At 35.8% G+C, this 15,109-nt stretch overlaps 2 protein-coding genes across 4 annotated transcripts; both read right to left on the bottom strand.

Moving 5' to 3' along the window:
* Positions 1-1,517: 1,517 nt before the first annotated feature.
* On the bottom strand, positions 1,518-4,827 carry LOC113702656 (uncharacterized). Its single transcript, XM_027223765.2, has 6 exons — positions 4,457-4,827; positions 3,242-3,369; positions 2,907-3,010; positions 2,690-2,777; positions 2,513-2,574; positions 1,518-1,973 (listed from the first exon to the last, which is right to left on the bottom strand). The coding sequence occupies exons 1-6, from the start codon at positions 4,567-4,569 to the stop codon at positions 1,821-1,823; spliced, it is 648 nt and encodes a 215-aa protein (XP_027079566.1). The 5' UTR covers positions 4,570-4,827; the 3' UTR covers positions 1,518-1,820.
* A 1,752-nt stretch (positions 4,828-6,579) lies between these two features.
* Positions 6,580-10,190, bottom strand: LOC113704180 (uncharacterized). Of its 3 annotated transcripts, XM_027225903.2 has the most exons (3): positions 9,906-10,190; positions 9,131-9,185; positions 6,580-8,639 (listed from the first exon to the last, which is right to left on the bottom strand). In XM_027225903.2, the coding sequence occupies exons 1-3, from the start codon at positions 9,931-9,933 to the stop codon at positions 7,505-7,507; spliced, it is 1,218 nt and encodes a 405-aa protein (XP_027081704.1). In that variant the 5' UTR covers positions 9,934-10,190; the 3' UTR covers positions 6,580-7,504. The 3 variants fall into 3 exon arrangements, with proteins under 3 accessions (XP_027081704.1, XP_027081703.1, XP_027081702.1); XM_027225902.2 differs by lacking the exon at positions 9,131-9,185; XM_027225901.2 differs by lacking the exon at positions 9,906-10,190 and having other exon boundaries at positions 9,131-9,899.
* Between the last annotated feature and the right edge of the window lie 4,919 nt (positions 10,191-15,109).

Genomic DNA, 15,109 nt, shown 5'->3' with positions numbered 1-15,109 from the left:
GTAAAAGAAACAATAATTAGAATCTATTCTTTTTATCTAAAAACCAACTCAAGAATCTGTTGAAATTTATACTATTTTTTTAATCCGAAACACGATGTAGAGCAGAAAGGCATCTTACCTTTGTGGTTAATTTACATAGTGGGTCATTTGGAGGTCTTTACCTCGTTACACTAGTAAATACTGAGTTTAGTTCAATGTAATTTCTGATGCTTTTGACCCAAAACAAAAAGGGCAAAAAAAACACTAAAAGGTGCTATGGTTAAAAGTTGAACATTATGCTTGTATCCAAGTCACGAGTCTAAATGAAAAGCGTGAGTGTTTCTACAAGTTCAATAGTGCGCCTCTTGGCAGGCGGTCATAGTTTGGAGTGAACTCGAGGCAAAGGGATTTGCTGATTCTACACATTCGATTCGCGACCACGGGGTGATGTTCCAGACCGCTCATTCTATCCCATAACCAAAAAACTCTCCCAACCGTGCCTGTTGGGTTCAACTTAATCACAAGGGTTCTTCAGTGGGATGATTTCCCCATTTTGTACTGAAAACTTGTTCTAACTGTTACAATTATTGAGAAAAATAATAAGAGAATTAAAGGACAAGAGTTTATTTCTTTGTAAAACTGACTTAAGCATAATATCAAATTGCTCTATTTACAGAATTCAAAACAACTTCATTAACTATCCCACTAACTCCACTAACTATCTCAATAACTCCATTAGTTACTCCACTTATTCCACTAACTACTCCACTAACTCCATTAACTCCACTAATTCCACTAACTTCACTAATTAGATAAAACAAAACAAACAAATATGACTAACTAACAACAGTAAATAATTTCTAACAATAAAACGATTTTAGAGGCCCCTTGGGATTGGTTCGGATGGTTTCGGAGTAGCCTAATTAGGTCCCAAAATCGTGTGTTCAAATCACCTTTCTACCGCTTGTGTATTCTTGGAAGGCGGAATGCACAGGTGCAAGAAGATTAGTCTGACAAAGTTGAGGTATTCCCTGTGTTGAAAAAAAAACGATTTTAGGGTATCAAGCTTGCTCTATAACCAAGCCCGATTAAGTTGAAGTCTTGCGCTGTAATCCGATGACCAATGTACATGAGAAGTACAACTTGATTTTTGGCCCAAGAAGTGGCGAACCATTTTCCATACAAATTTAGCACGTCGTACTTGCATCCCGACAGGAACGGATTTTTATAGGGACAAAAACTCAAAGGCGACAGAGCCAGTTCAAAGCTTCAAACGCACGGTATTCCTAATGTGAAATTATGAGCAATGCTAAACTTTGTGTGTCTGGCATTACACCATCTTTATGCAAGATTGACATATCCACAAGCAACTGCCATGTTTAACATAAAATTCATGGAGCGTGTATCCTCTACATACGGCAAAAACCCTCCTGTATCGTGAATCCTTGTATCCTAACTCAGAATGCACCCATCCGACATGTATAAATGCAGGCTCTAAACAATGTGTACGAGAGAGAGAGAGAGAATCACCCATCATCTGCAGACACGTATAAGACACTGTTTTTCGTCATTATCAAAATTTCCAAGTACACAAGCTACCAATACAAGATAAGCTCGCGCTCTGAGATCGAATCTCATTTCACAACCAGCGTGTAAGAGGCACACTGAAGACACAATCCCATTGCACAACGAGCTTATTTATGTTAAATTGCTTCACAACATAAAATCATCCCTGCCGGCAAACACCACCACCTCAACCACCACTCCCCAAGAACTGATGGATAATTTTGGCATTTTGGAGAATGGAGAAAAATTGAATCATTCATTGAATCATTCACAAATCACATGAAGTCCTCTTCCAACTCCTGAAGGGTCTTGTGGCCTGATGCGATATCTTTATTAGATGTCATCTTATCCGCTACCATCAAATTCTTATAGCTCCTTAAATCTGCCTGTCTGTCCTTTTCAAGCCTCTCCATTTCCTCACGTCGTTTCTGCAAAATCATGTTGCTTAGAGCATGGAACATAGTATTGCAAAAGATGCACAATGCTTAACTGCATATGAGGAACTATCAGGTAGAACTGAGACTCGTACATAAAAATCGAAGATGTGCCACACACATAATGTCTACTAAATAATACACATGATCAATGTAGTCTTGCTTCTCCTAATTGGAGTACCGAGTAATATTTGAAGCCTAATATTTCAAAAGTACACCAAAACCACTTCAGACCAACAACATCTAAGCCCGCATGATACTGAGATGATGCAACAAAAGAACCACAAATCTACATAGCAGCCAATCATAAAGATAAAGAGCAGAAGATAGTAGAGCAAGCAAGCAAGAAAAATGAACAGAACATAAACTTTCTCTTGAAAATGCAATTACTGTCATCTTTTATCCTCGCACTAGATGCAAAATGTCCATATCTCCTTTATAATTTATGCTGCATCACCCTAGTAATGTATGACGTGAATCACAATATTTTGTTCCCGCCCCCAAAAAAAAAAGAAAAAAGCTATACAACTTACTTTTTCCCTCAGCTGATTTTTCCTTTCAGCTCTTTCTACTGCATTAACTGCTTCTCGCTCAGCTGAAGAAAGACAAAACAAAAGCATGATGCAAAGAACCAAATGAGAAAGGCATATAGACAAGAACAACAGTTTGGTGTAGCAGAACATATCTTAAAGGAGAATTGCTAGTCATACCTTTCAAATCAGGTTTCCTTTCCACCTTTGTCCGGTTTAATCTATTAACTATCTCATTTATTCGTTTCTCCACCTTGACGGTACGAACCTAAAGGAGAACCAAGATCAGATATAGGTAAATTTTTTGTCCACCATCAACGGAGAATGGAACTTCATATCCTGAAGCACAAGGCACAATGAGAATCATACTCCAGCTATTTAAAAATAATATACTCACCATTTTTGAGTTGTGAAAACCAACTTGGCCAACGTCCATGGAGGCAGTTTTTTTAAGATTATGCCATGGAGTATAAACAACATCAATATTGTTCACCTTATTTCCTGCCACAAGACAATGTCAGGCTAATTATGATTGAATAAGAGATCAAAAAATGGAGATGTCTCCATATTTTCTACCCATTCGATTAAATTTTTATACATTACACTTTCTCATTTATTCCTCAAGAACCAGGGCAAAATATATTTCACCAGCTTTCGAAGCTGAAGACTAATTCCATTAAACAAAAAGAGTTTCTCTTCGAAACAGTACAGAACAGGAAAATAAGAATTTACCTTGGATGGAATTTGCTTTGACTAATTGTGCACAATCTTCCAGTACGCCTTCTGGTATATCATCAAATGTTTGGCCCTTATGCAATCTCAGATAGACATGGGCGGATGACATTTTATCCACATGGAACCTGCAAGGCAACTTCAAGTTTTCAATTAGTTGCAAACAGGTATGAAAAACAATGCACTGAAACAAACGGCACATAACCTCCTTGCACATATATACCTCGGGAAATCTATAGCATGACACCATGATTCACAGGTCTAATAAAATTATGAAAGGAAAGGAAGTTCTTGCACTTACTAGTTACACCTACCACCCTAAGAACATATCAATTTACCTACAATTTCATGATTTCCTAAAACACATGGCTATGTCATTCTAAAATTGTAACAGAATAGTTGCTAGTAGACACTGTCCTGAATGTAACATTGTTGAGAAACAAACAGCTTAAAGCATTAAAGTGGTTAAATAAAGAACCAATACAATGGTTTCCTTCTTCACAAGTACTACTACTCATTTCTATCACTCATGTATGTCCACATATCCACCTCTTGCAGCTAAATTCAACTTCTTCTACCAGAAGATGCTCCAATCTCAAAGAAAATCACCAAAGACTCTTTCTTTATCAGAACATCCCCAGTAAAGATTCTTTCTTTGTAAGCCATAATTTCTCAAACTGAATGTAACAAGAATCTTTTCCTTCAGGTTTGCCTCTCAGCCATTAAATCGAACTGCCTTCTTTCACTATACACCAATACTTTCTCAAACCACTAGGCTGACAAGAGTCTCATGTATCAAGGTGGCCTTTTTACAGTCTAGACGAACTCCTTGTGCATTTACATATCCTTCTTCAAATACTAACAAGCACAGGCGCAATACCCCATAAATATAACCAATCATCAATTTAGTAAAAATATCCTTTTAAATTTAGGTCCGAGAATTCCAGAACAAAGTTAAATAGCCACTAATCTAAATCAACATTTTCCAGTAGGCGTACTTTTCCACGAATAACCAAAAACTCAACGGAGCAGTAAAATTCTCACCTCAATACAATCTCAAAAAACAGAATTAAATGCTAATAAACAACACGTAAATCAGCAAGAACACCATTTTACACTCCAAAATCCAAACAAAAAACACAAACAAAAAAATCTAAAATTTCACGCAATATATACCCTACCTAAATTAGAAAAAAGCTAGGGTTTGAGAATTACCAAACGTCTTCAGGAAAGCCGTATTTGATGAGCTCCTCGTTCTCGTACTTATCGAGGCCCATGAAGATGGTGTAATCTCCAGCCTCAGGTCTCGCTTTGAAGTAGAACACCATTTTTCTTCTTCTGCAACTAGAGAGAGAAGGCTAGAGTTTCGAAATTTGCTTCCTCCTTTCAGGAAAGGTTTCGAATATTTATTCCCCCTTTTCTTTCCTACCGGTTTTTTGTGGTTAGCTGAGAATTGAGGAGTTGAGAGTATAAATTGGCACTGTATAGGTTGAGTTTTTATACGGAGAAATTGGCTTTCGGTTTTTGCTGACTCTCTGACACGTCAGATATGTGTGGATTCATGAACCCCATTCTGCCGTACAACGATATTTGCATGTGGTACAACACACAAGTTTTTGAGCATTTTCACCGGGGAAAAAAAGGAGAGAGAAGAAAGCCTCCGTTTGGAAAAAATTAGATACTACAATTTTGTTTACTCAAAAGTGGAAAATCTCCCATAAATTCCAACTTTATCATCAATTTAGGTTTGTAGTAATGAGTTAAAGAAAATGATTAATCTTTCTTGGTAGTGTGTACGCTAATAAAATGGATTTTTGATACACAATACATGTACAAAATTTAGAAATCAAATTCAAGTTAATTTTAAGGGTTAATTCCACTTTGTCCCCCCAAACTTTGGACGATTATCCACTTAAGTCCCTAAACTTCAAAATGGGACACTTAAGTCCCTAAACTTATAAATACCTCCCACTTAAGTCCCTGAACTTATAAATAGGGACACTTTAATCTCTAAACCCTCATAAAATGGGTCACTTCGACCACCAACGGCATTCATGATTTGTTAACAATTTTCCTTAAGTGGGAGGTATTTATAAATTTAGGGACTTAAGTGTCCCATTTTAAAGTTTAGGGACTTAAGTAGGTAATCGTCCAAAGTTTGGGGGGACAAAGTGGAATTAACCCTAATTTTAATTAAGTATTACGTATCTAGACTAAGGTTTTCGAGATCAGGATCATTTTTTGTTGTAAGATCCGTTGGTAGATCACACTAAAATATGTAAACAATAGTCATATTGATAATTTTTAACCTTGCAATTCATATATAGTAACAGATAGTGTAATTCATGTGTAGTCAATATAATGATGATATTGTTAATTAAGGTTGAAATTGTGCGATATAAAGTATTTGGGACTATATGTAATATATTCAAAATGTATTTTATCAAAGTAAAATCTTATTATTTCCTGTTTTAAATCCAAGTACAATTAGTGGATAAGATACTTAAGAAAGTTGACTTTATACGTGTATAAATCATCTAAATATTTATTAATAAAATAATTAAACACCATACATTTAGTTAATTATGATTTGTTAATTGATTATTACATCATTTTTTTTTATATAAGAGGATAATTAAATATTATATATATATAATGAAATGTTTCAAATGTAATTTTATTGATTGAAAAATTGGTATACAATAAACAAATAATCAAAAAAAATTTCAGAATAGAATTTCATGCCAAAAAACATTTGGGTTCAAATTTTTAGCCTACCCACTTATCCGCCTAGACATAGCAAAAGTAGTAAATTCATTTTTAATGACTCTAAACCACGCCAATTTATCACATACCAAACACTAGGCCTAAGAGATAACCTATAGCAAAGATCTATCTCTTCACTGTAGTGAAACATATGGTCAAATTTGAAGATTCTCCAATGTCTGTAGGTAAGGAATTAGGGTGAGGTATTTACATGGATTTTAAAACCCTCTGAATTCAGTTTTCAACACAACAAATGACCCTCAATTTCAAGTTTTCTACACAAAAATATGATCAAAATACTAAAATTCTTACATAATTTTTTGAGAACAATAAAATCATAGGATCGTAAAATCTTACATTCTGAATCACTATTCTATCGATCTTACTAAATAATGTCAAATTTTGATCCTACTTACTATCTACTTACTATCTGGATCATTGGTCATGATATCAATTGTCGAATCGTATGATCTGAATCACGATCCTAGCAACCATGATCTAGACACGCTAATATATACATTGAGAAAAATATTATGATTTTAATGACTAAGAAGAGTAACTCGAACACTAGATTGTAACAAAATCAAATGAATTTGATTGATGGGTAACATTCCGCCAGGCACAAAGCCAAGGCTTTTCCTTGAGCATTAATGTTGAAAACCAGGGATTGGCGGACCAATTGCACTTTGATGTTCCTAGCTTTGTTTCTAATAGCCTCATAATTGGGTTGGCAATATTCCTTGGGAAAGTTACCCACTGATCTCCAAAACTAAAGGAGAGGAAAAAGGGGTTATTGTTATTCATTTCAAAGGTGAACAATCCTATCTGCCAAGACAGAGAGAGTAGACACAAACTGGCCTATCGCAAAACTTTCATTCCCATGCTTCCAAGGAAAGTGCTGCGAAGCTCATGCAGTCGTTCGTCCCAGGAAGAATCAACTCTTATATACAGTACTGCCGACTCCCACGTTAAGAAGTCGTCCACGGGACTAGCATATCTAATAGATGAGTTAAAATCTGCATTCCTCCCTTATAAACCCAATCACTAACCATGTGAGTATACCTGCTTAATCAACTAGCCCTTCCTCCATTACATCAATTTGGACACAGCTCATATGGGGAGAGATTACTGCCCTGCTGAATGCCTCACCGAAACTTCTGCAGGCTAAACCTCCTCCTATGCGATCTAAAAGTTACCTTATCAAACAACAGTAAAATCTGAATTCAAGCTTCGCAATGGATAATGAGCCACCACTGCCCTATATTCAACAACATTCTTGGCATGAATCACATATTGGAAAGCCAACTATTTCGATGTTGATATCACTTGCCAAAGATTCCCAGATAAAAGGAAACAGAACAAATTTTGGCTGCCAGAAAATGAAAATTAAGGCCTAATGTAGTCGAGATGCCAAAAAGAGAATATATGAGCTGCCAAGGACGGAACTAAAAGGAAGGATTATTCTTCTGAAAGCAGATGTCCACAAGAAAATGGAACCTAACTAAAAAATGATGACCTCTGGGGAGGTTTCCTGCCCAAGATGGCCTCCCATACCAAAGGCAAGAATGGACCTTTCTTTTCCAAATATTCCCTAGTAGCTTTTTCATCAAGGAAGAAGCCCTTCTGCCTCAAAGTACTTATCATGGTCTGCGCCTCTTCCAAACCCTTTTCCCTACAAAATCCATCCACCAAACCAGCAAAAGTCGCAAGGTTTGGGGAATGCCCATTTTCCAACATCTCAAGGCAGAAGTCCCTGGCATCGTCCAATCTCTTTCCCCTGTACAGGCCCTGAATCAAGACACCATAACTGAAAGCATTTGGTGTGATCCCATTGTTCTGCATTTTTCTGAAAATCCTCACAGCATCATCAAGTTTCTGGGCCTTGCAAAAGCCCTCGACCACAGCAGTGTAAATAACCACTTCTGGGATTGTACCTTTCTCGCGCATTAGTCCAAAAAGTTTCATTGCCTCTTGAACAAGGCCATCTTTGCAAAGCCCATCAAGCATCGCCACAGCATTGGGAATCAGCCCAGTCTCCTTCATCTTCCTGAATATCTCATCTGCGTCTTCAGGTGGCTGAGACTGAGGAGGTGACTCAGCAGCAGCTTGCTCAGACTTGTCTCCTCCTCTCTCATTGTAATCGGGGGATTGCTTAGGATTGGGATTCTCCCCTTTCTTCCGATCAAAGCCAAGCCTGAACTTTTCAAGGAAATCAGAATCTTCAAGGCTACGCTTCTCCCTCTGTAGATTTTCATTATTACTAAATCTAAATGGACTGTGCTGTTCATTTTGTTGTCGAGCAGACGGGTAAGTGGGTCTCCTCTCTCCTCTTAAAGGTCTGTTTGGTATGGGTTCTGGAATATGATTGTAGTTGTTGTTGGGTTGAGAAGTAGAGGCATTTGAAGCATTCGAATGTTGAGGCCGACGACTATCATCATCACGAGCAGTGCTGAATGAACGCAGAAATTTCATGGATAAAAGAACTGGAGCAGAGTTTGAACGCAATTCATTAAGGTTGGATCCTATAGCTTTAGAACTTTCTAAAGAACAAATGCTATCAGTTCTTTTCAACACTTCAGGATCCATTTTGGTAATGTAAGCTACATCACCTTCAACTACTTTCCGAGCTAACCTGCCAAAACATAAAGCACGTCTCTTTAAAAACACTTAATTTTTCAATTCAATGATGTGGTCTAAGGAGAATAACCAAGTCATGAAGCTCAAAACTGAATTAGCATAACTACTAATGCTAAAAAGATACAACATTATTACAATATCTTAGCAGCTAAGTGTGCTAACATACTGAGAAATAACAAATTAAATTCAAATCATGCTCTGCAGAGGCTGCAACCAAATTCAAAAGCTTGTTTCAATTCCAAATTCCAGTGGTTTGGCATTATGTTTACATGCACATCAACAGCAAGAGAAACATAACTCAGAGAAATTCTGACATTGTACTTCCTTTCCATGTACTCATAATTATCTTATCGCTCTGCACAATGTTATCTACTTAGAGGGCAGCTCCCCATATCTAAACAGGAACTTCTTTCTGGTCTGATCCTTAAAACAGGTTTAGGATTAGAGTAATGTAATCAGTGCATCATGTTCTGAAAAGAAACATACCAGAATAATGCCTCAACAGATACATGATTCCAATGATGCAAAATTGGCTGCTCATCTAGAACTCGGAAAAATACATCCACAGTTAGCTGGATATGACCTAATACATAAAAGTCCTCGTGCCAAAGACAGAAGACACACATTTTGACTCAGAAAGCTAGCATACAAGTATGCTTACAGAAAACTTACACAGAACCACAAACAGAAAAAGGTTGGCCATAAATTAATTCAATTAAAATGTTTATAGCATCATTTACACATCCTATCAAGAGAACAACACCTAAACCTCAACATGTTAAATAATGGGAAGCACTTGGACTTCAAGTAGCCGAAAATTTAAGGTGCACACGCTATTAAAAATATAGTATATCAGTAACTTTTGATGATCAAAAACCTGTCACAACCATATGGAACAAAATATCCACTGAAAATCAATCAAATGAAGGTCTCTGGACCAAAACAAACATGTCCAGTGAAGTCAAGAAACATAAATTTGGTTAGTCAAGGCCTCAAAGAATTTATACGACTCATTTCCTGTGTATCATATCATCCCTGCATATAAATATTAACAAAAAAAGGTTTAAAAAAAACGATAAAGTCAAACTCTTGCTCATTAAATTTCCCTTGCACCGAGAAACAATCAAAACCATTTCAACAATCAGTTCCAAATTAAGACCATAAATTAAGGAAAAAAATAAGAAAAGGAAATTAGGGATGGCCTAAGTAGCTAGCCTTTACAGATGCAAAGAAAGTAGAACGAAGGTTAGAGTAATAATACCCTTGAGGAATGGCAATTGCTCTTTCATTTGCTGCGGCGGGTGTAAGAGATAAAGCAGGAGGAGCCCAACAAGGTGCCCGGCGGCCGGAGGCTCTGAGACCGGCGGAGATGGTCTTCAACGACGTCGCCATGAATTAAACATAAACCCTAAACCCAAAGCGAAGAAGGATCAAGGACGAGCGAATACCAGTGAAGAAGAGAGTATTTCAAGCAAGTGGGCCCTTCTCAGAATACCAAATGATGAAAAATAATTGGAAGGACAGAGTTGAGAATTTTCACTGTTGAAATGGGAAAAACAAAAAATAAGAAAAAGGAAGGGGTCGACCACTAATTGCATTACATAGGCCTGTCAACGGGTCGGGTCTAGACCCGGATCCGGACCGGATCCGTGAAATTATTACGGGTATGGGTAGGGATTTAATTCCGGATCCGTTTTGTTAAATAAAAAAACAGGTCAGATACGGAATATAGTATTCCGACCCGTATTAGACCCGAATCCGGATATAAATGAATTAATAATTTAAAAAATATATATTTATCAATATAATTTGATTAGGGTAATGTATTTGAATAAAGTCAATTTGATTTCTTTTCTTATTTGGTTTTTTCTTTGCATTAGTTAGAAATTAGTTTACAAATATATTTTTTTCTCATTTTTATTAGAAATTATAAATTTTGCTAAATTTGTTCGGGTAGACCCGACCCGGATTCGGGACCCGCCGAATCCGGATCCGGAACATAGAATAAAAGACCAGTCGGGTAAACGGATCGGATCCGGGTCCGGAATAATGAATTCCGGCCCGTTGACAGCCCTAGTATTACATATGAATTCTTGGTGAATACTAATTGTAAAATTGGATTAATGGCAAATTTGCAATAAAGCCCTTTAACATTGGGGTGATTTGTGCTTTGTCTCTTAATGTTGTTTCTTAAGAATTTTTGTCCCCTTGATATTTGATCAAGGTCAAAGGCAAGAGTTTGGGGAATTACATAATTACTTAGAAGTTGCCAATTGCAATTGAACCCCATGAACTATAATTCTAGTTGTACTTTGTCCCCTTCAAGAATTTTATACCTAATTTACCTCTGAATTCATGTTAAAAAATAAAATTATCCTCGATAATTTATTTAAAATCATTTTTCACTTTTCCCTCTATTTCTTCTCTCTCTCTCTCTCGCTCTCTCTCTCTCTCTCTCTCACAGCATTTCTCTTATTCTCCCCATATTTAAGCGATATGCTATTGTTAATAAATAAAATATCCAAGTATGTAAAGTGCACATCCTTTCATTTGGAATAATACTTCCAATGCGGTTAACATAAAAATATTGATATTTCTTTTTTCTCTAAAGAGAAACTCCATATCTTATACGGAAAATGAAAAAAGGGGAAGATTTGGGAGTTAAACGAGAAACATCATGGTTACTGGGTTAATGTTTAATTAAACGGGGGGTCTTGGAGACAATTATTGTTAGATTAACAAATTTGAATGCATGACAATTAGAATTTCTTTAATTTGAAACCCTCTTTTTATTTATGTAACATGAATTTAGACTCGCTAATATTGAAAATCTTTTACAATAATGGCCTTGGTGGAGTCAAGAAGTTATGAGAGTTGGGGGCAATTGTAATCATTAAAAACTAATACTCTGCAAGTCTTAACAAATGCGGTAATTAAAACTCTGCAAGGCAAAAATTATGGAAATGGGGCATTATACTATATTATATCAAGGACTTTTTTACAACAATTTTGAAATTTTATAATGACTAAAAGAAGTTTTTAAAAAGTTTAAGGTCCTCGATATAATACTTGTAGTCAATCTAAAAGAAATTTTGTATCATTGCTACCACATGAGTGCAAGCCAATGAGGATTTGAAATGGGACACTTTGCCCAGCTGCAACATTCTGAATACTTAAAATACTAAATTGCATAATCTTTTATATAAGGCATTAAGACAGGAAAATTGACAAATGCGAGGGACCATTTCGATAGTTTTCCCTTATTTCTCTCTTTAAATATAAATCTCCTCATTAAAAATGCTCACTGATAGGTAGTAACGTTGAGAAATCTTAATTATCACAGCTATTATTTGCATGAATTTGATAGTCCCACTATTTACAAAATGCTTGGAAAATTGCTTAAAAAAAATCGAATCCTAGAGGATTTACACCCATAAGTATACAGATTATTTTCTTTTCAAATGCTACAAATTTGGCAAAGTAAGTACCGGAAAACAAAGCTCCCAGAGTAGTGGTACTACAAACCAACGACTCTAAGAGTAGTTAGCCACCAAGAGAATTTTAAAGTTCTACTTGGTATAAGTCAAGAGATCAAATTCCTTTGCCTATATTCCAAGAATCCAGACTTTCCTGGAATGTCATCAGCTGTTGGGGCGGTGATGGTTTAGTCCCCTATGGGTTGTCCTTGGATCTCTTCAAGTTCCTCTCCCCCTAATATAGAGTAGTGTAGGTCTATCGTGTCCGACAAAAAAAAAAAGAGTACTGGAAAATAAAATACCACAAGTCAAATTCCGACTAAATCTAGGATAGATCAATGTTTAATTTTTTTTTTTTATTGCACTACTAAAAAAGGTGCAGAAGAAGTTGACAATCATTGCCAGCTTTTGTACAAGTAAATATCATTCAAATTAGAGTCTTTAGCCCAGTAGATACCATCCACCTTTACATACCAAAAACATATGTTATCCCTTCCACATATCTGCTTGGCCAGATGCTTGTTAAAGACATCAAATTCAAGGATGTCGCTACCAAATTGGAAGCGGCAATCGTACAGGGTGGTCTCGAAGAAATTCTGCTTGAAGGACCAGGAGAACTCTCCTTGAGGTCCCAGTTCGCGAAATCCAAGATCATCATCGCTGGATTGGCAATGGACGAAAACGGGGGATTTGTCTGGGGGAAGGCCGCTGAATACCTTGACAGTGTATCTGTCAAGCAAACCATGTCCTTGAAGAAAGTAAAATGAGAGAATGAGCAGCATGGGGAGAAGGCTTGTTTTTGTCATGGTGTAGCTCATTTTGCTTGGGGGAATTGTTGGCTTCAGAATTGATAATTAACTTCCATTTATAATAGTTAATGGATTGCAGTAATTATTTGGGGTTTTGGACGTTGTATATCTAGTTACCTAAATCTACAGATTTATTGAGATTAGTATGAACCTAACTAACCTTGTAAAAAATGTTATACATCTTTATGTACAGAAATAAATGTAGCCATCTGCCCATACCCATATATAAGAGCCATCGTTAACCATTAGCCATTAAAGCATATTCTCAAAATTTCTATATCTACGGCTATGGCAATAGGGGCATGGTTGGGTAATACACCAATTTGACTACTACATACTCTCAAGAAGTAGTGATTGCGGATTCCCTTTTATATATATATATATATATAGCCATGGCCCTTTCACATTTCAATTTGAGTATGTCTTAAATTCCCAGATTACATTTCCATCTTGTAAAAGGTTAACTGCACTGTAAATTTCAGAAGCTTAAGATCTTATACCTTTTCTGGCTTTTTGCTACATTAGTTGTTGCAATTCCTTGTATCTTGAATCTCACACTCATTCAACCTGCTTTGTCCCCATGCAATGCAGAGTATATTCCTTCATTGAAAATTGATAATTAACTTTCCTTATGACAAATCAGAGAATGAGAACTCATAAATGTAAATCGTGTCAGATAGTAGTACCACGATCAAGTCAAGACACTGCCCACGATTGAGCATTTACTGCAAAAGTCACCACAATCTTTTGTGTATACATATCTAGAAGGAATATTTCTATTCTTTTCTTTTCTAGTGTACTATAGGCTATAAAAAAAAAAAAGGGGATGGATGTATAAGGATCAAATGGATGCATTTCTTGTAAGAAATGATGATTGAGATATAAATATATGAAACTATAAGGACTAAGCATGTAAAAAAGAGAGAAAGTTTTCCTTTTTTTTTTTAACAATTTGATTGATGTTTTCGGTTATTATATATCATCCTGTTCTTCTTGTAGCACCTGCTTCCCTTTCTGAAATATTTGTAATTTAATTACCTAGCAATTTGAAATCTAATCACATCTTTATTCTGTCAATAGGGTAAAACTCCACATTGATAGATGGCTCGCAGTGCAAAATTCTAAAACTTAAATTCATAAGTTTCCCAGTGGAGTGAATGCTGATGAAAAGAAGAAATTGGACAAAAGAAAAAAAAAATTAGGGGCTCAAGTAAAAGCTATAGGCAAAAAAACAAAAAAGTACGAAGATTCTCGCAATGACTTTCATTTTAGTTGGTAAAAAAAATAAGTCCGGTAGAACAATTTCATTGCGCATTATATGGGTCGGATCCGGGTCTACCCGGAAAAAAGGTCCAAATTTTAATATTCCAAAATTAAATCCAATATCCAAACTTAAACAAATCAAATTACAAATTTAAATTAAAAATAACTCGCAATAGTCAATCCAAAACTAACCATAAATCAATCTACAAAGTCATTACTAAATTGTTAATTTGGTAAAAGAATGTATTTAGAAATATTTATATTTTATAATTATTAATATATTGTTCAGGTCCGAATTAGAATTTTATATTCCTTTTTTTTGTTAGAGTAAACATGTGCGAATTCAGAATTTAGATCTGAATCTGGGTATCGGAATTATTTTTCAACCCAAACCCGTATCCAAATCCGACTCGTTGACACCCCTATGTACACAAAGAGAGAGAGAGAGAGAGAGAGAGTATGTGTACGTTAATCTTATTCTTATATACACTAACCGTGTATACACTTTATATAATTAACTAGTTATCAACGTAAAGAAGCAAAAGAAAATTACAGAAATTCAATTCAAAAATCACAAAGAACAAGAAAATTTTGGATTGTAAATTATTTACCAAAATTTATTTGCTTACATCATCATTACAATTTCCAACACACATTTTTATCTTCCCAATTACCTTTTTATCTCACATACATCACATCACAAAAAGTGCTACAGTAAAAATATCTCAAATAATTTACAATCCAAACAGAGCCAATAAATATGTTATTTCCTTGTATTTCATTAGGTTGTGCCGACAGACAGTATCCTAAACAGCTATCACGAAAGAGAAGCTCTTCATCTTTTATTTTTCCTCTCTCTCTCTCTATCCCGTGGTGTTAGTGTTAGTCGTCCATCTTTCGGGGGTACTAAAGAGTAA

The sequence above is a fragment of the Coffea arabica genome, chromosome 8e (genome assembly GCF_036785885.1).
Source record: "Coffea arabica cultivar ET-39 chromosome 8e, Coffea Arabica ET-39 HiFi, whole genome shotgun sequence".
Taxonomy (NCBI): domain Eukaryota; kingdom Viridiplantae; phylum Streptophyta; class Magnoliopsida; order Gentianales; family Rubiaceae; genus Coffea; species Coffea arabica.
This window is presented reverse-complemented; position numbering and strand designations above follow the sequence as displayed.

What these genes read in the sequence shown, in the direction of transcription:
- LOC113702656 (XM_027223765.2), bottom strand. Translation starts at nt 4,569, where the DNA reads ATGGTGTTCTACTTCAAAGCGAGACCTGAGGCTGGAGATTACACCATC. An exon ending in GGCTTTCCTGAAGACGTTTG is followed by an intron (nt 3,370 to 4,456) that starts GTAATTCTCAAA and finishes GTTGCCTTGCAG; the next exon opens with GTTCCATGTGGATAAAATGT. An exon ending in CAAAGCAAATTCCATCCAAG is followed by an intron (nt 3,011 to 3,241) that starts GTAAATTCTTAT and finishes GTCTTGTGGCAG; the next exon opens with GAAATAAGGTGAACAATATT.
- LOC113704180 (XM_027225901.2), bottom strand. Translation starts at nt 9,270, where the DNA reads ATGTGTGTCTTCTGTCTTTGGCACGAGGACTTTTATGTATTAGGTCAT. An exon ending in TCTGTTGAGGCATTATTCTG is followed by an intron (nt 8,640 to 9,130) that starts GTATGTTTCTTT and finishes ATGTTTTGGCAG; the next exon opens with GTTAGCTCGGAAAGTAGTTG.